Source organism: Myxocyprinus asiaticus, chromosome 25 (assembly GCF_019703515.2).
Source record: "Myxocyprinus asiaticus isolate MX2 ecotype Aquarium Trade chromosome 25, UBuf_Myxa_2, whole genome shotgun sequence".
NCBI lineage: Eukaryota > Metazoa > Chordata > Actinopteri > Cypriniformes > Catostomidae > Myxocyprinus > Myxocyprinus asiaticus.
In genome coordinates, this window is record NC_059368.1 from 41,922,146 (window position 1) to 41,949,716 (window position 27,571).

General features: G+C 38.0%; 1 protein-coding gene across 6 annotated transcripts in view; it reads left to right on the plus strand.

Annotated features, from left to right (window-relative positions):
- The window catches only part of rps6kc1 (ribosomal protein S6 kinase polypeptide 1), a 173,293-nt gene that overhangs the window by 21,243 nt on the left and 124,479 nt on the right, over positions 1–27,571 (plus strand). For 2 of the 6 annotated variants that reach the window (XM_051654727.1, XM_051654730.1), the window contains exons 4-7: positions 17,789–17,904; positions 20,909–21,002; positions 22,636–22,698; positions 23,825–24,121. In XM_051654727.1, the coding sequence (XP_051510687.1) occupies positions 17,789–17,904; positions 20,909–21,002; positions 22,636–22,698; positions 23,825–24,121 (570 nt within the window). Of the gene's footprint in view, positions 1–17,788; positions 17,905–20,567; positions 20,744–20,908; positions 21,003–22,635; positions 22,699–23,824; positions 24,122–27,571 lie in introns of those variants that run through there. The other 4 variants (XM_051654729.1, XM_051654731.1, XM_051654728.1 and 1 more) reach the window with 4 other exon arrangements.

A 27,571-nucleotide genomic window follows, 5' to 3' on the forward strand; every position in this document is an offset into this window, starting at 1 on the left:
AATGTACAGTAGGTTGTATTGTACTGTATTGACATTCAGGCTGTCGGTTGATAGTCAGTTGCCAGTGTGTTGTTAAGAGAATATAATTTATAACAGTCCAGTGTGAGATAATAAGATTAATAAAGTGCGGTGCTGATGTATATTGATCATGAGAGATCAAGAGTTCAGAAGTCTGATTGCTTGGGGGAAGAAGCTGTCATGAAGTCGGCTGGTGTGGGTCCTGATGCTGTGATATCGCCTGCCTGATGGTAGCAGGGAGAGCAGCCCATGGCTCGGGTGGCTGGAGTCTGGTGTATATGTCCTGGAGGGAGGGAAGCTCACCTCCGATGATGTGTCTGGCAGTTCGCACCACCCTTTGCAGGGCTTTGCGGTTGTGGGCAGTGCTATTGCCATTCCAGGCGGAGATGCGGCCAGTCAGGATGCTCTCTGCAGTGCTGGTTTAGAACCATGTGAATATAATCATGTGACTAAGTCAGAGGAACTGGATGCCAGTTTATCTAGAGAGAAGACTCACTTCTGACCCATTTCTGCTTACCAACTTAGTGTTTTAACATTGCATTCACTTAGTTAAACAGAACGTCATGTTTGTAAGATTTCTAGAATTTTCTGTACTGTTCACCTATCAGATCTCTGTACTCATGAGAGATGATGTCAAATCATTTGCATGTGCCTACAATTAGGGCCCAAGCACTGAAAGTGCGAGGCCCTATTGTTCTTCTAAAGATTATTATTAGGGCCTGAGCACCTGAGGTGCAGGCCGAGAGGCCTCCTCCGGAGGTGCTAAAGCCCTATTGTTTTTAGAATGTTTTTTCACAAGTATTATTATTAGGGCCCGAGCACTGGAGGTACACCTTCAGTTGACTCCAATTAGCCTATCAGAAGCTAAGTTAGGCTTGACATCATTTTCTGGAATTTTCCAAGCTGCTTAAAGGCACAGTTAACTTGGTGTATGTAAACTTCTGATCCACTGGAATTGTGATATAGAAACAATCTGTCTGTAAACAATTGTTGGAAAAATTACTCATGCCATGCACAAAGTAGATGTCCTAAATGACTTGTCAAAGCTATAGTTTGCTAATATTAAATCTGTGGAGTGGTTAAAAATTTTTTTTAATGACTTCAACCTAAGTGTATGTAAACTTCTGATTTCAACTGTATATTATTGCCCTACAAAGGCAAGATGCAGTAGCTATACTTCTCTCAAATTTCTGCATAGTTGAGCCAAACCTGTCTGTCACAGGACAGATCATAGTCTTAAGGCTCGGGTGTACTTTGTTTTTCTGAGTGCCATTTCATTTCTCACGCATTCGAGCGCTCAGCCTTTCAAAGTATACTCTTTTGACCATGAGCGCAAATGGACGCATTCAAAGCATGCGCGGTTCAACTGCTTTGTGATTGTCTTTAGCAGTAGTTCTCAACTAGTTTTGCTTCAGGACCCAGATTTTACATTTGGACATCAAGTGGCTAACCAACACAGTAAAAAACGTACCATGTTTTTTAATGTAGCCTGGGTCGAATTTTCTTTTCTGTTGCATAGTTTTGTTCATGGGTTTCAATTATAAGGGCATGCATCAAGTGACATTATTGTTGTTGATATCAACAACAAAAGACAAAGCAAGCTTATTCCAAGTTCACTTGGTTGTATTTGACTCCGCCCAACAGGAAGTCAGTCATGTTGGATGGAATGTGGGATTTTCACATTTTCCCACAATGTTTTGAGGGGCTTACGATGGCTGAAAACGTATTAAAGTTTACACATACATATGTCTTAGGACATCTTTTGATTTTATATTGCAGTCCAGCATAGACATGCCTCATCGTTTCCATAGCGCTCACTAGTTCGTAAATGCATATTTCATGTTTCAAAACTCTTGAAACTTGGCAAACCCGTCAAAGTTTGGCAAGATTTTATCATTCTTTTGTCATTTGTCTTGGGTGTGGCCAGTGGACTCCATAGCACCTCCTAACATTTCAAATGAGTTTATTGCTGTGGTTGCCACAGAGTTTCTCTGATGTTCACAAGTTTTGGTGAGGATATTGTTCTCACCATGACAGACATATCTACCATTTTCTTGAATTAGCTCCGCCCAACAGGAAGTCGGCCATTTTGATTTGTTTGTAAAATGCATGCTCTGGAATTTAAAATACTCCTCCTAGGGGATTTATGTGACAGACACCAAACGTGGCCAACATCATCTCAAGACACTGAAGATGCTAAAATGCGAACAAATTTTTGATATATCGAACGGTTACATTTATGGTGAAAAATGAGCAACGGGAAGTGCTCATATCTTCGGCGTGCATTGTGTGATTTAGATCAAAATTGAGATTTGTATTTGGTATTGGGGGCTTATCACATGGATGTGACTATTGTGGGGCATGGTCATAGTGCCACCAACTGGCAGCAAGAAGTGTCCCCTTTAAAATATGCATTTTTGGGATGCTCTAACATCTTTTTTCAGCTACAGTCTCTAAACTCGGTACATATGTAGATCTCAACTTTGCGCTGACAGTCTTAAGCTCCATCCAACAGGAAGTCGGCCAGGAAGTGGGTATAACTCGGTCATGCTTGGTGTGATCAGCTTCAAATTGTGCATGGTTAACAATGGGCCATTGTAAATAACAACTATGATTATCAAGTTTGATCAGTTGACATATTATGCACTGTTAACATTGAGAATGTCCAAAATATTGTAATCATTATTAGTTCTACAGTATATGCCAACACCACCATGTTTTTGGTGTCGAATTGAGTTTAACAGAGGGTTGTCTGTACTGTAAGCAAAACAACGTGGAGCACTGTGAAAGTGGTAGCCTTCAATGCAAGTGTATTCACTTGATATGTTTGCAGGCAGCCATGTCTCTGTTACACCTATACAGCTATAATTATAGGATTGGATTGAAGCCGTTAAATCTAGCAAATGACAGTGTAAACCCTGAACGTTCATTAGGAAAATTTAAAAAGATTTTTTGTGTTCCTTATGTGGTGAAATATTATGAAGTTCAAACTGTGGCATTGTGTTGATACATTCTTGGATGTTGTTTTTGCAATAATTGATTAACCCATTTAAAGTCTTGACTCGACTTAAAGCAACATATGCCTGTCCAGCTGCAAAAATCTTTTTTAGTGATATGACTGCTTCATTGACAGTTAATCTTTGTGTACATTGCAAGCACATGCCAACTTTGATGGGAACTGCTTACACAACCCACCCTTGCTGTTAAATTGCTCCTCCTCTGAAGTAATTGGAGTGGAATTCATGATGTTTCTAGGTGGTGGTGAACGCTTTCATGTGGTATTCACAACTTTATCATCACCAAACTGTACAAATATTAAATTCACAATTGTGGTGTTTGTATTAACCCTCTGGGGTCTGAGGGTGTTTTGGGCCCTGGAGAAGTTTTGACATGCCTTGACATTTGTGCTTTTTCAGTTGCTTAAAAACATATTAATGGCTAAAGTCTGATAACACTGTATTCAGCAAAAACTGGACTACAATAATATGTGAACAACATGTATGTACATGTTTGTATTTTTGAGAAAATAACATTTATGCGTGGTTTTTGAAAAAACAAATATTTTAAGTCACTGAAATAAGGCCATATAACACATACTAAACATTTGTTCACAAGAATTTTGAGAACTGGATCTTGTAGCCTAGAGTTTTTGCTACAAAAATTATGTGAAATTCATCCAGATCACTCATTCATACAAAACAATATAGACATTAAACTTTTGTAAGACACTTTTAGTGTTAGAAAGGCCATATGCGAGGAGGTGTGGATGATCATGAATATTGATGTGATTCACACCTGAGGAGACAAAGACCACTCCCCTGAGAGAGAATGAATGTGAGGAGACTTAATGATTGAATGTATTGTTTGTAGTTTAAATTAAAAGTAGTAATCTGACTATACATTTTCTTTACATAAAGACTTTTGTAAATTTTTTAGACCTACACTACCGTTTAAAAGTTTTAGATCTGTAAGATTTTTTAATGTTTTTAAAAGAAGTCTCTTCTACTCACCAAGGCTGCATTTATTTGATCCAAAATACAGCAAAAACAGTGATATTGTGAAATATTTTTACGATTTAAAATAACTTCTATTTTAATATATTGTAAAATGCAATTTATTCCTGTGATCAAAGCTGAATTTTCAGCATCATTACTGCTGTCTTCAGTGTCACATGATCCTTCAGAAATCATTCTAATATACTGATTTTCTAATATGGGCATATTTACAGCACATTTTACACATTTACTCCCGAACAGATATTTGCAAGCACAAGCTTCGTTGATGAAAATGAGGCAGCATAAATACTAGTTAAAATATAATCTAAACATTAATATTACTTTTATATCATATTACATATATAGTTGAAACAACATTTAAATGTAACTAAAACTTGCCTAGTAGGACATATTTCAAATTTCAGTACTCTGAATCCTGGCTGGCAAGTCTGGAAATAGTCCAACTAGTATAATATGTCCATGTTTATATAAAATAGCATGTCAACTAATATGTAAGTAAAACTAAATGACTTACTCATCCGAAATTGTATCCTCGGCTGGATCAAGCCGCTCTTCAAAATGCAAATGTTCATCGTCGGAGTCCCGCTCTTCTTCTGAGGAAAATGTGAACTCTTCGTCACTATCCAGGAGCTTCCTCACCTGTGTAGCGTGCCATCTTCCAAACACGCAGAAAAGTGAATGAACATGATGCTTTTAAAGGCAGCGTCGGGGGCATTTACCATTTGCATTGATCGTCTTGGCACATTACCGTATGAATAGCGCGCTCTGCTGGTGGGTGTGATCTCATTAGGGATAATTAGCTGAGCCAGGAGAAACTGTACATCACTTTGTTTCATACAGATTACATTGCAGGAGAATATTTGTTTTAAATTTGAATTGTTTTATTTAAAAGTAGACATTTTAAGCTTTCTTTAGACATATGTTTCATGTTTGTGTGATAAATATTTGCAGAGTTTCAGTTCATTTTTGTGACGTGTTTCAGAAAGATGCTCGCGGAGACAGAGACGGCTGAAAGCGCACTGTTTATTTCTTTATTTAACAAATGCACAAGGTTTTGTTGTTATTGTGAGTGTACACAAATAAAAGTAGACCCTTTATAGTCTCTAATGATTTCTTACACTTATCTGTATGCCCAAAAATGACAGAGTATTTTAAGTTGTTTCCGCTGTTATGAGGAAAAAATCCAACAGGACGCGCCGGGACTCCAGAGGGTTAAGGGCCATGTCTGTTACAGTAACAGACACCATTTACAAGCCCATCAGCGACGTCAATATTCTTAATTAACGTGGACCTCGATCAACATAAGGGGGCGCAATGGCGCTCTTGCAGTGGCCGGCGGATTCACCTGCTGACATTTGCAGCATGCCGCACACCACTGGCGAACATCGCTGCGAATGCCCGGCCAATAAAAACGAGCTATTAGACGGTTCAGTGTCTTTTCCTGCCCTAAGTGACCCGCCATCGGATTTTAATGAGCTGTCTGGAATAACATTTCCCGATGGCTCCACGGCATTAACAATTGGGTTGAATCCTCCTTTGTCTGAGTGTCCTGCATCACTCGATACAACTGATCATTGATAATCAGAAAATATTGGTATGAGAGTGCAGTGTCTGGCTGGAGGCGTTGACCATCAATCACTTTAACTTGGTCGAAAGCATGCCTAAAGGTTTCGTCTCGCATCTGCTCCAGAGGGAAATCCCCTGCAGGGAATCCTCTAAGGGCTGGGAAAGCCGAGACTTCCCCCTACCTTACGTACTTCTGACGTGGAGCTGGCATAGACGGCCCTGGTATTGCCTCCCCAGTCAGCGAATCGCAAACTATACCCTGAGATACGTTGTTGCAAGACCCATCCACACACATTCCCTTCAATAAAGTTGTAAATTCCAGCCAATTCGTTCCCAAAATTAGTGGATGGGAGAGGCTTTAGATACAGGCCGGCGGGTGAAGGTAAGGTGTATGCATGGGGATATTCAAAATTACCCTTTGGTGATGGTCATTATTCAATTTCAGGGAAAAAGCAAAGTGTCGAGGCTACACTGCAGCCATCACACTCCTCCACCGCCCGACTCAGGCCGGGGAAACCTCCGGCATGACATACTCCCCTTCTGTCCGTCCTTCTGCCGGTAGGTCTTCCCTGCTTCTCTGGAGCCCTGGGAGAGACGAGGGGAAGGAGAGGGGAGAGGAAAATAGCGAGGGGGAGAGACAGAGAGAGAGAGAAACTCTCTTGTTGGTCCCTGAACATGCCGTCGCCTGGTCCTCAGCCAGTCCTCCGCCCTCTGGTGGATGACAGCCACTCCTCCCCTGGCAGATGGCACATCCCTCTCCGAGCTGAGCTGCGGCCCCGAATAAACCCCACCTGATCTATATGTATAAGAGATGTCATAACCTTACTTAATCGGTTAGCCAAAATTTTTGACAAAATTTTTACATCTAGTTGGATCAGGGAGATTGGACGGTAACTTATACACTCGCTTGGATCTTTGTCCTTTTTAAGAATCAGTCTGATCCGGGCTTGTGTCATGGTTGGAGGAAGCTTTCCATTCTTAATGAGTCAGTGTAAACTTCTAACAGAAGTGGAGCCAGTTCTGTAGCATAGGATCTAAAAAATTCTGCAGAAAATCTGGCCCCGGAGCCTTGCCAGTAGGTAGGGACTTAATTACCTCGTCAAGCTCCTCCAAGGTTATCTCAGAATCAAGAGAGTTTTTTTGCTCAGTCGTCAGTTTAGGAAGATCTAATGGTTCCACAAAGTTTCTAATATCTTCATCAGTAAACGAAGACGTGGAACTATAAAGATCAAGCTAGAATTCTTTAAAGGCATTATAAATATCAATGGCTGAGGTAAAAATTTCACCACCAGCAGATTTCACTGAGGAAATGGTAGAAAAAGACTCTCTCAGCTTTATCTATCAAGCCAAAAGCTTCCCTACTTTGTCCCCCAACTCAAGGTATGACTGTCTTGCCCTGAATAACTAAAACTCCACTTTCTGTGACAAAATAGTATTATATATGTATTTCAATTGGGTCAATTCTCTGAGGCCATCAGATGACATACGGCGCTTCAGCTCTACCTCTGCACTTTTAATATTTCCTTCCAACTCCACAAGTTCTCGTACTTTGGATTTTATGATGAATGAGGCATACTGTATGATCCGACCCCTAAGAACCGCCTTAAGTGCCTCCCAAGCCACACCAACAGAAGATACTGAAGACCAGTTGGTCTCCATATAAACACTGATTTCAGTCTTTAACATTTGTTGGAAATCAGGATTTTGCAAAAGTGACACATTAAGGCGCCAACTATATGATTTCTTTTTCTCTATATGTGGCAACACCTCTAAACTCACCAGGGCGTGATCCGAGACTAAGATATTTCCAATTGAGCAATCAACAACGATGAAATGAGGGATTTGGATATAAAAAAAATCTATTCTAGAATAAATCTTATGGACTGATGAATAAAATGTATAGTCCCTACCAGATGGGTTCAAAAGTCTCCAAATATCTGTAAGACCAAGATTTTTACACATCCTGTGAAGCATCAATGTTGCTCTAGGAGGCTTGCACACTTTTGCTTCACTATAATCAAGGACTGAGTCCATCAAAAGATTAAAGTCTCCTCCCAAAATTATATCATGAGGGGTGCCAGCGGCTTGCAACATCCCTTCAAGATCTATAAAAAAGCCTTGATCATCAGTGTTAGGTGCATAATATTAGCCAAAATCAGACTTTGCCCCTGAATTTCAGCTAAAACAATAATGACTTTTCATAATATGTCTTTAATCTGTTTGAGATATTTGAATTGTAGATGTTTACTTATCAGTTTAATAACTCCCCTGCTCTTACTCGAGCCAGCACTAAAGAAAACATGCCCACCCCATATCCTCCCAAATTTTTCAGCTTCTTGCGGGGAAAGATGCGTTTCTTGAAGAAACACTATATCATATTACATACGCTTAAGAAGAGAAATAACCTTCCTTCCTTTTTATGGGGTGCCCCAACCCATTCACACTTAACGTGGAGAGAGACAATCCACTCATATTAACATTTGACATTTTGACATATAATAAAAAAAATTGATTATAAAGACTACATTCCAACATTAGTGCAATCATCAAAACCCAAACATCCCCCAGAACCAAACAAACAGAAAAATGAAAAACGTGCGCATTAACCCCGTGCACGACAGTGCCAACTGACGTCCATCCCTCGAAACTCAAACAGTCCATGCACGCCTACGAGAACCCCCGAGACAAGTTTGCCGTGGGATTACTCAAATCTGGTATTTCTATACAAATTTTGTGAGACAGAATTACACGGCAGAAGATAATCTATAAAACAAACTCCAGCCAATAGTCGGAATAAACACAAAGAGCATCTAGATTCATCCATAAAATTGTCCTGAAGGTGTGTTACTCTACAAAATAAACTCCAGTCGCTAGGTGGAACCAGCACAAAAAAAAAAGCGCTCCATTTCCTCAAACAGCCAAGCGAATGTTCAGTAAGCCGGTCCATTCGGCCACAACGTGAGTACCACAAGATGACTTACTCACTCCATTGACTTTATGAAGGACATCACTTGCTGTGGGCATGTTAATTTTTTACGGCCATCCTTTGCATCTATTCTCAATTTGGCAGGGAATATCAGTGCAAAAGCGACCAACCGTTGATGTGAAAGTTTCTTGCATTCATTGAATCGATCACGTTTCTCTCTTGTCGAATTCGCAAAGTCTGGGAAAAAGAAAATGCTGTGGTTTTTCCAAGAAAGCCTTCCTTTACTCCTCGCCTCATGTAACACAAGATCTTTATCGAATGATCTCAGAAATTTGGCCAGAATTGATCGAGGGCTGTCTCCCTCCGTGGATTGGTGAGCAGGAACCCTGTGAGCTCGCTCGATTTCCTGCTTATGGCCTGCAATGTCGAGTAGATTCGGAAAGAGCCCATCCAGGAATTTCACAATAACCTGTCCCTCTTCGCCCTCAGGAATTCTGATGATACAGATGTTATTCCGCCGGCTACAGTTCTCCATGACCTCCAACTTCTCCCAGACACACTCCAAATCCACCTGGGTCACTAGTGGATTAACAGATAATCCCCCTCTGATGACTCCAGATAATCAATCCGTTTCTCGACATCCCCCACTCTTGTAAAAACCTCAGTGAACTTCGCCTCCATGGCAGTGATCGATCGACATATCACAGCAAGATCCTCCAAGTCAGCAATGACTTTTGTCAGCATTGCCGACATGTTTAGCATCTCTCGTCAGAATTCTATGAACAAATGGTTACATGCTGTATATAGTAGGACCACTAATTAAAATTGATTCTGTAGCATTGGAAAAAAGGACAGCTCCCAGCTACCGTAAACACTGCCAATATATTTTTTTATTTAAAAAAAGAATAAGCCACCTGACCTTTGTAGTTCATGTAGGCCAGTGAGCTTAATTGGGGTTGACATCAAATTGCTTTCTAAATTACTGGCAAGACGGCTTGAAGGTGTTCTTCCCAACCTTATAAACCCTGACCAAACTGGCTTTATACAAAAGCGCTTCTCGATTACAAATATAAGAAGGCTTCTGAGTGTTATTCAGTACACCAATCAGCACCAAATTAAGGTGATCACTGTGTCATTAGACACAGAAAAAGCTTTTGACCTGTTAGAATGGGTATCTGTTTGATGTGCTAAGGAGATTTGGTATAGATTGGGACTTTTTGAAATGGAACTTAGTTATTGACCACTCACCAGCCTCCTGTGTCACTAGACAGGGCTGCCCTCTCAGCCCTCTACTTTTGCGCTAGCCCTGGAACCCCTGGCCGAGGTTATTACACAGCATGAAAACATAGGAGTATTTCGATGGGGGGTAATGTGTACAAAATTGCGTTGTACGCTGATGATATCTTGCTGTTTTTAGCATCCCCTGAGGTATTGGTACCAACAATACAGTTACTATTTGATAAGTTCAGGTTACAAAATGAATTTGAGTAAATCTAAAGCTTTACCATTAGGTGGTTTTCATACAGAAACATTGACAAATTTCCCCTTAGAATGGTCAACATCAGAATTGATATATTTTGGGATTAATATATCAACCAATCTGAATAAACTCTGGAAATGTAATTTTGCTCCAATTATTCATACTGTGAAAAGAGACTTGCAATGATGGCATGATCTTCCTCTCTCCCAGTTTGGTAGAATTAGTTTAATTAAAATGAAAATTCTGGCTCGACTCTTGTATCCTCTACAAATGTTACCCCTGTGGATAAGCAAAAAAGTTTCATCAGATTTAGAACATTTTCTAGATTTACGTGACATGGCAGGAAACCTAGAGAAAAGTTTAAAATTGTATAGATGCCAGTTGAGAGGGGAGGTCTAGCTACCAAACATTTTATATTATAATTGGGCCTGTCATGTGAGGCTTATTTGGGAATGATTTATGTCTTATTGTGACTCCCATTCTGGATTCCTGGGCCTGTTTCCCATTCTCCCTATGCAGTTTCTTTGCTTGCTCCAATAATAGAGTTAACGAGACTATTAGGACAAACCCTATACTTTATAGTTCTATTAAAGTATGGTGGCAGGTGTTGAAATATATGAAAAGAGGAGAGTGTATATCCATGTTGAGCCCAATTTCTACAAATCCAGAATTTGTCCCTGGCATAGGATCACTTCTATTCAAAACATGGCATGCAAAAGTGATCTGTGTTATTGGGGACTTGTTTGAGGACAATAGTCTAATTTCGTTTCAGCAAGTACTACAGAAATGTGGTTTTCAGAAAGCCCATCACGTTGGCTTTCTGCAAATTTGACATTGCATTAAAGGAATAGTTCACCCAAAAATGAAAATTCTCTTATCATTTACGCACCCTCATGTCATGTGTATGACTTTCTTTTATCTGCTGAACACAACTGAAGCTTTTAGAAGAATTTCTCAGCTCTGTAGGTCCATTCAATGCGCGTGAATGGGTGTCAAAATTATAAGCTCCAAAATCCACATAAGTGCAACATAAAAGTACTCCAGACGACTCTGGTGGTTTAATTCATATCTTCAGAAGTGATATGATAGGTGTGGGTGAGAAACAGATCAATATTTGTCTTTTTTTTTTTTTTTTTTTTTTTTTTTTTTTTTAAACTATAAATTCTCCTCCCTGCTCAGTCAATCTCCACTTTCTCTTTCACATTTGCATTCTTCTTCTTCTGTTTTTGGTTTTTCACATTCTTCATGCATATCACCCTCTACTGGGCAGGAAGGAGAATTTATGATAAAAAATGACTTAAATGTTGATCTGTTTCTCACCCACACCTAGCATATTGTGTCTGAACACATGGATTTAACCACTGGAGTCATATGGATTACTTTTATGCTCCTTTATGTGGATTTGGGACTTTAAAAATGTTGGCACCCATTCACTTGCATTCTGAGGACCTGCAGAGCTGAGATATTCTTTTTTTTTAAATCTTCATTTGTGTTCTGCAGAAGAAAGAAAGTCATACATATCTGGGATGTCAGGAGGGTGAGTAAACCATGAGAGAATTTAAATTTTTGGGTGAACTATCCCTTTAATTCAAAACAGAGACCCTCAGCAGATATGCCTCTGCTTAGCAATTTAGAGAGGGTTTTTTGTCAATATGAGAGAGGCTGCTTACTTCATATCCAATTTCTATGCTTATATTTTCAGGCCCTAACTCACCTGAATAGTGCATTTACAAATGGGAGAAGGATCTCTGCAATGAATATATAGATGATGACTGGCTGGATACCATTGCATGTGTGAGGTCTACTGTTGCTGCTGGCGCCTAGCTCGAGTCTGTGTTTGTAGCCTGCTAGCTTTATTTTTTTTTATTTTTTAGCATTGCTTAAAAAAAGATTAGCATTGCTTATCTTTCTGTTTTCAGCATTTTATCTTTTAATCTCTCCCATCTTTAAGCATGCATCATTTTTTTCCCCCAGGCATTATTCTATTATAGCAATTCAACTGCTTGTATTTTTTCACATGCATCCGCTTTCTATTTTTATCACGATTAAACGGTGTGCATTTTACCATGCACACCCATTTTCTCCTCTGTGTTACACGGATTATTGCGTTGATCTCAAAGCACCACATATCAAGAACAACCATAACAACAAACAATTGCATGAGGGATTTACATCTATCTCAAACCCACACTGTCCAAGAAGAACCACAACAACAAACAATTGCGGAGCCACCACAACAACAGCAAAGAATTGTGTGAGCGATTCACATCGATCTCAAACCCTTGCTGCTCAAGAACAACCATAACAACACAACAAACAATTGTGGTAAGTCATAGCATCCGCTCATGTTATTGCTTCCTGTATTACATGCCACATGGTTATTATAGCTTCTTCCATCAGCAGTGAGGGATTCACATGTGGTAAATGTAAGGAATTAGGCTGACGGAGAAGGTTAATGAGTTAGAGACACGCATCCGAACGTTAGTGGAGGTCAGTGAGAATGAGAAGCCGGTAGATACTGTTTCGGATGCGGGCAGTACAGAGAGCAGCACACACACTTTGGTTCTGGCTCTAGAGCCCCCGCAGCAGGGCGTTTGGGTGACGTCTCGGCAGCATACTCGCTCAGCAAAGCAACACCACTCTCCCAGTCCCGTTAGGGTTTCCAATCGATTCTCTCCACTCAGTGATGCTCCCACTGAGAATCATGTTGAAAGAGCCCTATTAATTGGTGATTCTGTTGTAAGGAATGTGGAAATAGAGACTCCAGCCACTATTGTTAAATGCATTTCAGGTGCAAGAGCATCTGACATCAGATCAAATTTACAAGTGCTGGCTAATACTAAACATAGATTGTCTAAAATTGTTATTCATGTCGGCGCTATAATGATGTCCGGCTTCGCCAGTCAGAAATCACTAGAGATAATGTTAGAGGTGTGTGAATTAGCAAAAACAATGTCAGACACTGTAATATGCTGTGGCCCCCTCCCTGCTCATCGTGGTGAAGAGGTTTATAGTAGATTAGTGTCACTGAATGGCTGGATGTCTGAGTGGTGTCTGGAGAATAGCATAGAATTTATAGACAATTGGAAGAATTTTTGGGGTAGACCTGACCTGCTAAAAAGAGATGGATTCCACCCCTTCAGTAAAGGTGCCGCTCTCCTCTCTAGTAATTTGGCTCGTTGTCTTAATGATAATATTTGACTAACTGGGTCCAGGTCAGGAAGCAGACAAACTGGTTAATCCGAACATCTGCTAGCTGCCTTGAGACATCACACGTCACATAAACTACAACATATAGAGACTGTATCACCTAGATATCACATAGAGACTGTGTCTGTTCCCCAAACTACCAAACACAAAACTCTCACCTAAATCATTTTGAAAAAATTTGATTTAAGGTCAAACTTGAACAAAACACAAAAAATTAAAGATAAACATCATATGATGGTAGGGCTACTAAACATTAGATCTCTTTCTACCAAAGCACTAATTGTAAGTGAAATGATTACAGATCATAGTTTGGATGCACTCTGTTTGATTGAAACCTGGCTTAAACTGGATGAATATATTAGTTTAAATGAATCTACTCCCCCGGGCTATTGTTATAAAAATGAGCCTTGTCTGAAGGGTCGAGGAGGTCGTGTTGCTACAATTTACAGTGAAGTATTTGGTGTTACTCAGCGGACAGGATATAAATTTAAGTCTTTTGAACTAATAATGCTTAATGTGACACCATCAGATATAAATAAAAAAAACTCTGTCGTCTTTTACCCTTGCTACAGTATATAGATCACCCGGGCCTTATTTTGATTTCCTTGGTGAATTTGCAATTTTTTTTTATCAGATCTTGTAGTTACTGTAGATAGAGCTTTAATTGTTGGTGACTTCAACATTCACATAGATAATGAAAATGACACATTGGGATTAGCATTTATCGATATTCTCAACTCTCTTGGAGTCAGACAAAATGAGACAGGACCAACTCATCGCCATAATCATACGCTAGATTTAATTCTGTCATATGGTGTTGATGTTGATACTATAGAAATTCTGCTGCAGAGCAATGACATCTCGGATCATTACCTCGACTCTTGTATGCTGCGATCAGCTAATGTTACTCAATCTACTCTAGCTCTCTTGATAGTGACGCCCCCTTCGATTAAAGAAAAAAGCCCTGCATCATGGTACAATGATCACACTCATGCTCTCAAGAGAGCAGCTCGGAAAATGAAGCGCAAGTGGAAGAATACAAAATTAGAGGTATTTCATGGTGCATGGGTGGATAGTGTCTGTAGCTACAGACAGGCACTAAAAACTGCCAGGTCAGCATATTTGAGCAAACTCATAGAAAATAAACACAACAGTCCTTGGTGTTTATTCAGTACTGTGGCTGAATTGGTTAGGAATAAAGCCTCAACTGAACCAGATATTTCGTCGCAGCACAAGAGTAATGACTTCATGAATTTCTTTACTGATAAAATTGAAATAATCAGAAATAAAATTGGAATTATGCAATCATCTGTCACAGTACCTCAGAAAACAGTGTCTCATAATTTTCCTCACATGCAACTTCAATCCTTCGCTGTCATAGGTCTTAAAGAGCTAACAAAGCTTATCGAAACATAAAAAGCCACAACATTATGTTAGATCCAATACCAACCAAGCTCTTAAAAGAGGTATTCCCTGTAATCTCAGAACCTCTTCTTAATATTATTAACTCCTCGCTATTCTCAGGACATGTCCCAAGAAATTTTAAAATGGCCATTATCAAACCACTTATTAAGAAGCCACAACTTGATCTTGGAGAACTGGCTATAACTAACTGGTTATAGACCAATTTCAAATCTCCTCTTTATGTCGAAAATACTATAAAAGGTAGTATCCTCCTATGTTCATTTCTACAGAGAAATAGTATATATGAACAATTTCAGTCAGGATTTAGGCCCCATCACAGTGCAGAGACTGCACTTATCAGAGTTACAAATGACTTGTTCTTATCATCTGATCGCAGATGCATTTCACTTCTAGTGCTTTTAGTGCTGCATTTGACACGATAGATCACGACATTCACTTGAATAGGCTAGAGAATTATGTTGGCATTTGTGGAGTTGCATTAGCGTGGTTTAGGTCCTATTTAGCAGACCGCTACCACTTTGTCTATGTAAATGAGGAATTGTCAAACCAAACAAAAGTATGGAGTGCCACAGGGATCAGTTTTAATGCCTCTGCTTTTCTCCTTGTATATGCTTCCCCTGGGAGATATTATCAGGAATCGTGGAATAAGTTTCCACTGTTATGCCGACAATACCCAACTTTGTATTTCTTCAAAACCTGATGAGATTTCACAATTCTCCAAATTAGTGTATCAGTGAAATCAAAGATTGGATGGCCAGAAATTTCCTTCTACTCAATTCCGACAAAACAGAGTTACTAATTATTGGACCAAAAACCTCTAAAAACAAGCCGCTAAAATAACATTTGACTCTCGATGAATGTACTGTTACATCGTCTTCAACAGCGAAGAACTTAGGTGTTATATTTGATACCAATCTGTCCTTTGAAAATTAAATTACCAATGTTTGTAGAACAGCATTCTTCCACCTAAGAAATATTGCTAAATTACGACATATGCTCTCTGTTGCTGATGCTGAAAAACGAATTCATGCGTTCATGACCTCAAGACTAGGTTATTGTAATGCGTTACTGGGAGAATGTTCAGCAAGATCAATAAATAAACTTCAATTGGTTCAAAATGCAGCAGCCAGAGTGCTGACTAGAACCAAGAAATATGATCATATTAGGCCCATTTTATCGTTGTTACATTGGCTACCTGTTAAATTTCATATTAATTTTAAAATTCTGTTAACTACGTAGAAAGCTTTGAATGGTCTAGCTCTGCAGTATTTAAGTGACCTTCTACCATGCTATATTCCATCACGTTCATTACGATCGCAAAATTCTGGCCTGTTAATGGTTCCTATAATATCAAAATCCACAAAAGGTGGTAGATCCTTTTCATATTTGGCTCCTAAACTATGGAATAGTCTCCCTAACACTGTTCGAGATGCAGACTCACTCAGTTTAAGTCTAGACTAAAGACTCATCTATTTAGCCGGGCATACACCTAATTTATCCTTCAACTCACAATTAGGCTGCTTTAGTTAGGTCTGCTGGAACCAGAAACCAGAAACATGATCATGATCTATAACTCTGTAATAAATTGAATGGCATCTATGCTTATATTATTCTATTTGTTTCCCTGTCTCAACCTCGGGACTCTTATCCTGAGGTCACCAGAACCGGCTGGATCCAGCTCCATTCCTGCTTCGTTTTGGACTCCACTGCTACGTGTCTCTGAGTGATGACTACTAATAGCAGCCGGTGCCAGCCAAACATCACTTCAGTCTATTACGATGGACTTCAGAGGATGAACTGATGCCAACTCCAACCATAAGACATGGGATACTTCATATGCCATTGCCTGAACCTTGGATTTAGGATAGACCTCACCGAAATTACTGGCCGGTTGAACTGCGATGCACCTAACTGATCTCTGCCTGCATCACCTCGGTCTGATGATGGACTACACTCTTGAAATGGAATACATAGACTATCAATTAATTGCCAACAAAACCCTTCATTAGCCAACGAACAAGGACAGTTGCTTCTATGTGAACTTCTGCAGTTAATCCAGGATGGACTTCAAAGACATTAGTCATTAATCTTACAGTTCATACAAAATCTTTGTTTAAACAATGACCCTTAACACTTATTTAGTTTAAGAATTTTAAACCATGACTTGCACTATACATAAGTAATATTGGCATTATATTCATGATGTTAGCCAGAGGGGAACTGGCCCCCACTGTGAGCCTGGTTTCTCCCAAGGTTATTTTTCTCCATTAACCAACATCTTATGGAGTTTTGTGTTCCTTGCCACAGTTGCCTTCAGCTTGCTCACTGGGGTTCTAAATACAATTATTATTTAATTACTTATTTTTAAACACAATTCAAAATTGTATTTTATCAAACTACATGATGACTCTAATACATTATAGATATTATAGTTTCATTTTCTGTTAATGCATGATATTCTGTAAAGCTGGTTTGAAACTATATGTGTTGTGAAAGGCGCTATACAAATAAAAATGACTTGATTGAGAAAATGTCAATTGTATGACAGACATCTGTTTTTTTTTTAAAGCTGCAGTACACTGTGAAACCTTTATATTTCTAGTCTGCATACAAAGTTTCTCCTTCGAATGATAAATACATCATATCTACGACACATCCTTCATGGTATCGGCTTTGCCTTTTGTTCTCACAGACACGTTCAGGGATTGATTCCAGCAATGTTACTTGGGTCTGATTCTGTGAACAAATATTTGGGCATTCTGACTGCGGCTTGCGATCACACAGAAGGCTCCTTGACAATTGTTCCGAAAAATTCTCAGAATCAAAGCGGAGTATGAATGCACTTTTAGAGTGTGGAGAGCTGGAAACTAGACAAAGGGTGGCGTCTTTTAGGAAGCCTTTTAAATGCAACCATTTGTGTTATTGCATAGTTTCAATAACTACTATTATTCTTAAATGTGAAATATGATAATAATAGAAAATGCTTAGGTGTGTCCAAAATGTTTGACTAGTAATATATGTCTGAATTTGAAATCACAGAAGTATCCTGAATTTTTAAAGCAAATGTTCAAATGCATGCAGACGTTGTGCGATTTCTTTCTTTCTTTCTCTCTCTATCTATCTCTGTGCATGTGTGTGTATATATAGGTCGTTTTGATGACTCTGTGATTGAAGAGAGAAGGCAGTGCTCGGAGGATTTGCTGCAGTTCAGTGCTAATATTCCTGAATTGTATGGCAGTCAATACATACAAGATTTCTTTAAGGTTTGTATATGAACTTGGAATGCTAACAAAGCTCTGTTCTCAAGGATATTTATATTTATTCGTTTAGCTTAGACTTTTATTCGAAGCAACTTACAAATGACGAAAATACAGATCTTTTCAAAACCCTGCCCTGCAAGGACATGCATGCACACAGAGATGCTTGGTGATCGCTGTAATCAGATATGGAGCATTTCAGTGTCACATGTAAGAAAAATAAGGTAAACATGCAGTTTGATGTCAGCGGACCTGAACAGTTACACTGACATCTTACATGACGGTTGTTGCTTTCACAACTGTTAAATTGACGATCTCAGTCCTGTAAACATCCAGAATGATCAGCACCGTAACTGTAATATACATTGAGGGGACAAGTCCCTCCCAATAATCAGATATGGCCAGTCCCCCCAATAATTGATATCTTTGCTGCTGTTTGACTACAGTCCATCATGCACCGCTGTCTAATTGTCATTAAGTTGTTGCAGGAATAACATAAAGGTTTAAAAAAAAGTTTTAGTTTTAGCATGCTCAGTAGTCTAACACCGCTCGTCAATGTCATTTCATTTGAGATCAGTGTGATTGAGCCAATCAAATCGATGAAGGCAGGACTTAAATTTAAGAAGCTAATCGGGAACCTCGAAGATTATTCCAGCGACATGCATCAGCAAGAATTTCAGGTTAAGTGTTAGTGCCATGTAAGAATTATCTAACTAAACATGTCAAATTTGGCCACTGTTTTATGATAAAAATTTTGTACCAACAGAAAGTAATTTTCAAGGGTGTAAACTATTTGCCATTTGGCGAAATTCGCCGTTTTGAATTGAAAATGTCATGTACAGTACGTGATTTGTATATCATTAATAATTGTGAATGTGAAAACATTAATGGGGTAGTTTTCAGCATATCAGGCTTAAGATAAAGAGCGAGTGTGTGTATGTTGTAAAGGATTGAATAAATGTGAGCTTTTTAGAAAATTCACTTGACATTGTCTAAGAAAATGTTCCATAAAACACAAAGTAGAGCGTTATCACCCTTTAGATTATAACTAGAACATTAGACCTGTGACTTGAGGCTTCCATTGAGTTTTTAGGTTTTGGCAAGGACAGTGTCATATATTTTTAGTGCAAATATTAATAGGTAATAATTTACAATCCATTAAAGATTTTCTAAATAATTTATTTGTCTTAAATTAATTCTGAATTTTGTACAGCATTTCCTAAGAGTCTTCTTTTAAAAGAGTCAGTTTTATTTTGAGTATGTCCTTGTCAGGTCTGTGCTCAAAAAATGAGCCACCAGTTAAAGTAGTTCACCTAAAAATGGAAAATATACTTTTACTCACTCATTTATTCACCCTTATGTTGTTCAAAACCCATATGCTGTTACTTTTTCTTGGAACATAAAAATAGATATTTTAAGCATCTCTATTCCATAGAATAACTGTTTATAGTGAGCAGGAGCTGTCAAGCTTCAAAAAGGAAAAATCCTATAAAGCACTATTAAAAGTTCAGTTCAGAATAAAGACATCATAACAGTAGTCCATATGACAAGTGCACTATATTCCAAGCTTTCTGGGGCCATAGAAATCTTAGTGCTGTATGGACTACATTTATGTTTTTTTTTTTTACCTCTTTAGACCTTGACAGCAGTGGTCAATATGAAGTGTTTTTGTATGTAAAAGAGCAGCGTTAGGATTCTTGAAGAAAAGATTGTGTTAAGATTCTACTGGGGGGAAAAAACACAATGAGGGGCAACTTGAGGGCAGTAAATAATCTTGTGTATTTTTCTTTGTGCTAGCCAGCTGATGTCATGTCATTTTACAGATACATCAGTGATGAAAATAAATTATACTCGTCTTTTCTTTGATACAGTACAAAGAAAAAAAAGATGACTTAAACAGGCATATTGCTAGCAATGTAGACACAGTGTTTGTCTTACTGTGTGAACTTAAAAAAAAAAAAAAACCATATCTTTTGAAACCAAAAATTATCAAATTTTGGTTGCATTTAAAAAACGTTATCGCATTTCAAGCCTTTATTCATAAAATTATTGCATTTATCACCTTTACTGTTTTAAAGGACCGAGGACCATTATATTTGTGACCTCAACACCAACGACCCCCCACCCCAAAATGATTTGGTCCCCCCCAATGTTCAAGACATGTTTATGGCCTTGAGAATGATTGATAGGCAGAAAGCAGCTCAAAGTCTTCTTATTGGCTAAACAAAGAATCCACAGCACATGGCTATTTTTTTCCGCTGTTTACAGATTCTAGAGCTGTCACAAGGTATGTTCCAAAACCTACTGAGCTGACTTCTGCCTACATAGGCGGTTGCCTTCTATGGCAGCATCCTAACTCAAATGGAGCCTTGTAGTGATCAATCTGGAGCAATCTACATAGGCTGCAACTCTGGGTGCAATACAAATGGAACTCCTCTTGCGCAGTACATGGGAGACTCGACTTGCAATTGATTTCAGTGCAGTTGACATGAGAGACACGACGCAATAGTCTGAGCATAAATTTGCATAGCACCAAAATATTTTGGGTAAAATAGTCAGTTTTCTATTATTTGAAGCAATTTTTATCAATACCTTTCTGTATTGAATGGATTAAAAGTATATTGATATTTTTCCACTGATCACAGTGCATTCTGTGATTGCCTTGCCAGGGAAGGATACTTAAAATTCTGCCTTAGAAATGGCCAAAATGAGGTTTAGGAGGCTGCATAATTAAGATACCTACCTTTTGGAAAAGAGCCTTTGTGTCGGGACGGTGACTATTATGCCTGAAGATGCTGCCTCTGAAGGCAGCACACTAGATTTTGGAACAGACTCACAGAGACAGGTGTGATTTCAGTATAATGTATTTTAGTAATATCTGACAGGTAATAGGGATGATTCTGTGTCATTTTATAAAAAAATTGTTTACTGCAACTTTAACTTTTATCACTTGAGGTCTGTTATTCTGATGAGCTCTGTTTCCTTTGTGTGGTTTGTGTGTTTGTTTTAGGGTGGTAAAGTGCAGGACTGTTCTGAGCTCATCGGTCCAGTCGAGCCCTTCTCTGATTTTCTGGCTGACAGTCTGTTAGACAGCAGCTCTGAAGGTTAGTTCAACAGCGAACTCCTTCAGAAACAGCATCAAACACACACTTTTTTTCATGTTTAACTAGTTTACAATGATGTACACTAACATGAGTGTGCACTGGCTTAAAGGTCATTTCCAGCAAATTACATTTTGAATAATTTTAGTGCTGATGTGTGAATGGATGAAAATGGAAACTGTTGTGTGTGAATGGCAGATGTGGTACATCTATCGGAAAAGGTATTCCGGGTTTCATGTGAGAAAGTGGCTATTTACTCACCCTTATGTCGTTCCAAATCTGTATACTGTTGTTTTTTGTTCTGTACTGTGGAACACAAAAATAAAACTTTTTTGAAGATCTTTATACAGCTCTTATCCATATAAAAATGAATAAAAGAGTCATGTTCAGAAAAGGACAAAAACACCATAAAAGCAGTCCCAAGCCAGGATGAATAACTTCAGGAATAGTTGTTGAAAAAAAATGAAAATTGTGTCATAATTTATTACATCATGTAGTTCCAAACCCTTATGACCTAATGCAGAACACAAAAGATGTTTTAATGATTATCACAAGCTGTCTTTTTAATGCAGTGGCAGTGGATAAAGCTTAAAAAGAGCCCAAGAATTATAAAAAATAGTCTCCTCTGTAATATTCCTAGTGTTCTAAAGGCATATATTAGGTTTTGTTGAGAAACAACCAGAAGTAATTTGTCAGTGTAAATCTTGATGGCCATTAGAAGATTGTTCACAGTGGCTTGCGTGTTCACCCAAGTTGTTTCATGCTATAAATTAATGTTTTATGTTCTGTCATGGCCACCTGAAGGACAGAACGATTCTCAGCTTAGTTCGATATGCATAACCCTAAAAATACACCAGACGTTCAAAATAATATTTGTTCCTTTCGACCCTGCATGAAAAGAGAATAAAACTATAGCCACATTGGGGTCAAAGCAATTTGAAAAAATTACCAAAATTGCCAAATCGGAAAGAAAAGATCTTTCAGGGGAAAAGTAATTTCATTAATAAGTACCCTAGTTACTTAATAGATACAGTGTTGAACCCCTATGAAGAACAATAATAGATACGGTGATGAACCCCTATGAAGAACAATAAGAAGAAAATCACTACAAATACAACAAGGTGCTTGAACACCAATATTAATAATAACACTAACAAAAGCAGTAGGGGCTCATCCCCTTTGGGCTTGGCCCCTAATAATAAGCAGAAAATTAACAGATACAATAGGTGCTTAATTGGTGCATTTTACATAAAATTGTTGCTATGAAATTACCCGTAGCAAGACGAAAGTGTCGTTAATTTTATTCGAAAGCATTTAAACGTAATTTCCACCACATAATTCTATAAAACGTGGTGTAATTTGAGATGTGTTGTAAATTTTCATATTTTAGAAAAATGTTGCTGTGATGCATGTAAAAACACTGTTGGAAATTGTAAGTGATAACTATTTTTCTTACTTCTTGTCTAACCCTTACTTTTAAATTAAGTTTTTTAAAGTTTAAAATAAAAATAAGGTGTTTTAAAAGTTAAGTCCATAGGGCTTAAAGTTAAGTCCACAGGGCTTATAGTTAAACAGTTTGTGAAGCTGTTTCATTGATTGACTGCACATAATGACCTCTCTCATTTTATGTCTATAGTTCTCAAAGATATCAGTGTCGTGGTGGATGATTTGATAGTGATCAACCAGTGTGAACATGAGTGTAAGTAAGAAGATAGTGAATATATGTTAGCCATTAAGTTTGTGTTTTTACAGTATAAAGACTGTTATTAGAGAAATTAGATCTTCAGAACTTGAGTAGAAACACTTAAGATGCCATCTTGGTTTTAGTCTCACAAAAATGTGTCCAAATCATACATTATTTCACCCCAAAATTAAAAGAATAATTTGCATTTTGCTTAAAGACAATGAAGCCTTGTATTAGGACCATTGAGATGGTTTTAATTATGGCATTATTTTCATGACAATTAAGCATATTTAAACTACAAATTCCCATTACCGTAATGCACAACATTCTTATTACTCTAATACAGGGGTCGCAATCTACGGCACGCTATGGAGGGTAACTGACAGTAATCACTGTCATGCGAGCAACAGCAGAGAGAGTAGTGTGTATTTTATTTATATGAAGTCCCAAGCACCTGCATCCCAATCTCTTGATGTAATCCTGTCTCATAATCACTTTGTGTGTTTTATTGTAGTTATGAGCTGAATGAGAAGCTAAACTGTATTAAACTGTGACAAAACTGCACTAGTCAACATAATTAAGGGAAAAGAGCAAGCACACGCACATACACAGTGGGGTTTAAAAGTCTGAGTCTGACTCAAAATCGATATTAAACCTGGAAATATACAAAGTTTCAGGATTTTGACAATTGAAAGGAAAGAAATGTTATAACATAAAATGAATAAGAAATCACACAATTTCTAATGTCTCTAATCAAACAAGAACATTTGTGACAGTCAACATGTTAACTTTTGTACAAAAGGTCAGGATCCAGTTGCAAGAAACCCATTAATAAAACCCTTAGTTATATGTAACCCTTAGGTAAATGTAAGACTGTTATCACTAAGGGCTTTTTTGGCTTAGGGGGTTCTTCTGATTTGAATTCTTTTAAATAATAAATTTTTTCGGGGGGGGAGTGAAATATGACATTAACATGATCTTGAGAGGTTTCATGTGAATAACCAACATAATTTATTTGAATCTCAGTAGTATTGGGTTATGGTTCTTGTTTTTTGTAATTGCTGCTGTGTGTGAGTTGTTTTGTTGAGTTTGTATGTGTACTGGCAGGTGGCAGTAGTGACTGAGCTGAATTGTCTTGCAGTTGATGAATACACTGTGGCCACTGTGGAGGATGGAATGGCATCAGGCTGCATATCTCCAGAGCTCAGCAGCTCACAGTCAGTGACGTCCCTGAGCCGAGTGGCAGTCGAGTCTGACCGCAAAAGTGGCGCTGTGACCTTTGCCCCCAGTCTGAGAAACTGCACAGGGAGGAAGGATTATCTAGAGAAGGCCAGTGAGCAGATCGCTTTGGCTGTACAGAAAGAGGTGGAGCAGGAGTTTGCAGCTGCATTTTCATACTATCGGAAAGGAGTGGATCTGCTACTACAGGGGGTGCAAGGTAATTATATTATATTTATAGGGTTATTATAGATTATTTATTTATTTTTATTTTAAATTTTCCTTTCAATTTCCTTTTGTGTATTTGTTTTCATTATATGGCTGTCAGTTTTAGTTAAGTTTATTGTAGATTTAGTTTTATCAGTGTTTTCTAGTTTTAGGATAGTTTTAGTTTTCCAGTATATGATGTACATTGCAAACCACCATAGTTTACGAGTTGCCCCAACCTAGGCTCAAACTGGTACCCTTTAATTCTCTAGAACAGCACACCTACCCCTGTTAAAATTTTACTCTATATACTGTTTATATACCTTCTTTCCTGTCAAATACATTTATTTCCTTTTTAGGAAAAAATATATATGTAACAATAATGCTTTATTAACATTTTCCAAACAAAGCCTTCCACATTATGTAAATGGTCAGTTGACTAATTGAAAGAACCAGTCTCCATAGGTTGCGTATTCATTGCAATGTGCATTGAATCTCTTAAACCCTCATCCTCCACAATATTAATCAGCTGGCAGGCTGTGGCTATCCACTTTGGATATGGAATTCACATGGTTTGTGTCAGAGCGTCAGTCATGCTTTATACTCCACATGAAAAGCACTGCAGACAATGGCCGTGTTCGGAATGGCAATACCCAGTCGACTCTTACTGCTTCTGCCATGTCTGTGTATGGCAGAAATAGTAAGAATAGTATGGTAGTATGCCATTCCAAATACAGCAAATATCTTGTTCTGCTATTAGCCCTAGCACTCCCTACTAAGTATGTAACAGTTTTATGGTTTCACAGTGAAACTTGGTTTTAAAACAGGTTGTCATACCGTTGATATCTTCTAATTCATGGTATTGCATGACTAAAAAGTCAGGTTTTTTTCTGAACTTTTCTAAAATCCAAATCAGTTCAGTTAAGATGGCTACATTTACTTGGCATCTTATAAACTTGATTTTATAAAATAAATCTCTAAATTGCGACTTCCTTTTTTACATTCAACCGTCACTCCAGCGCAGCAGCTGCGCACAGACATGACGGAGCCTGAAACTTTATTTCCCCCACCAAAGCGGTTGAGGTCTGTGGTGTGGGAATACTTTGGGTATGTTGAAGACCCACGAGGCACCATCAATGTTTCTCAGTTACCAAGTTTGTTACAAAAAGTGTGTTGCATCAGGCAAGACACACTTCAAACCTGAAGCACCATCTCCGTGATTATCGTTGCACAGAATTTGCGGAAATCAATGTAAGTGAAGTTAAGAGTAGGCTACATACAACAATGTAGGGCTGGGCAATATGACTATATGTATCATGGCGACAATATAAAGTGCCAATCGATGTAGATTTTGCTATATTGTGTATCGCGATATGTAAATATCCATGTGCACAGCATGGGCTTATCTATTAGTGGGCAGGGCTTTAAGAAACATGGAGAGATTTTTAAAATAATTAGCGTTTTTTGGCAGCCGCCCAAGCAAATTCAGTGACATTCATCTCACATTCAGTGCTTCATAAGCACGCGCATCTATGTTTTATGTGAGTGATGTGTGCGCTTTCTCTGTTTTCACTCGCTACTCAATCATTTTTGAGCCAGGAAAAAATCCTGATAGAAACATAGAATGGGATGACTCCCAAACGGGTCAAGAAAATGAAGAGGACACGTTATTAATGTTATGTTATTAAAACAGGAGCAACACCTGTGGTGTGGGTTCACAAAAGCCAACACAGAGCAGAAAAATATAATTTTGCAACACAAACTGTGTTCTATGACAATAATTGCTCGTAGTACAAGCAATTTGTCTTTCCTTCTCAAAATGAAGCACACAAAAGAATATTATGAAAGCCAAAAGATGCTCTGCATTAATTGAGCCCTATATATAATTTTTTTTTTTTTTTTTTGTGCAAGAAAAGTTTACATCATTTTGGATATTTTCTGCAATAAGTGTTTATTTTCATTGCATTATTTTTTTCTTTTTCTTTGGGAAGAGCTCGAGTTTCTTGAAAGTTTATAATAATATGGGTCAACAACATAGACTGAAGTGTGGCATAATGTGAAATTTTGCATTATGATAATAATGATTTAAAAGAATAATTTTTTTGTTCTTTAACTATTATCAAGCTCCAAATAAAGAGAAAATTTTGTAAGAGGAAATATTTGGAAGTATTTAATTCACTGACTGAATTACCCAGAAATAAGCAATACAATATGGTTATTTAATACATAAGACATTTTCTTTTTTCCCAAAAAAAGTTACTATATCGTGAAATATATCCTTATCATGGTATAAAATGACTCGTATCATGATAATATTTTGGTCATATCACCCACCCCTACGATAATAAAGACCCACTTTCATAAAAACACCAGATACATTACAATTTACACGATTTATAATTAATCATTAGATTTAGAGGTAGGGTGAAGTTATGTTTGTGCTTTTTGTCACACAAGCGCAGTAAATGGATTTAAGCACAACAGTAGGCCATTTAATACTAATAATAATATTATGTTTGACAAAATACATTTTACAGCAGGGCTAGTCAACTGGCGGCCTGCGGGCCAAATCAAGCCCACTAATCACTTTAATCTGGCCCTCCAACTGAGTTTAATAAATCACGTTGCAGTAGGGATGTCAATTTTCAGACATTTTCATTATTGATCATCATGTAAATTAACTATCAATTAATCGATTAATTATTAACATTAATATCACAAAACACACGTGGAGGACTCAAAATAATATGTGCATGTGGCATACTGTTTAAATATAATTTAAATTATTCCACTTAAGGAATGCAAGTATTGGCATTTTCCTCTTAAAACATTCTTAGTTCAGTGTATTTTAATACATTTAGGCTATGTTTATAAAAAATTTGGAAGTTTAATTACTGTTAATGAATTAGAGTTTTGCTAAAAATGACTTTTATACATATTTGAGTTCATTGTAACTTCACGTTTTGGATCGTGGGATGTTTCAGAACTCTGGAATATTTTTATTTGAAAAAATTAAAGTAAAATCATAAGCAGAGATAAAGGACCCAAATGCAGGGATAAAAGGAAAAACTTTATTAACAAAAAGAAACAAAACAGAATACAAACAAAACCTCTCTCTGTGGAGGAAAATACCAAAACAAAACAGAACTAGTAAGAACTAGCTGAACAAGAGAACATAAACCGACCGAAGCTCTTAGTAGCTGAACCGACCAACTGAGCAAACACACTAAACAGTACAGCACAGGACTAAACACAAGGGGAGCTTAAATAGGAGAGGTTAAAGGGAGGCAGGTGCCGTGGATAATCAGTTAATTGGAGTAATGATCATTGCCATGGCAACTGAGGCTGACACTCTTGACGTGGCACCTGCAAAACACAAGAGGAAGATTGTGAAACACAGGGAAACAAGCAGACAAGACAAACTGACAGATAGAGGGGGCACAGTCATGGCCAGACTGTGGCA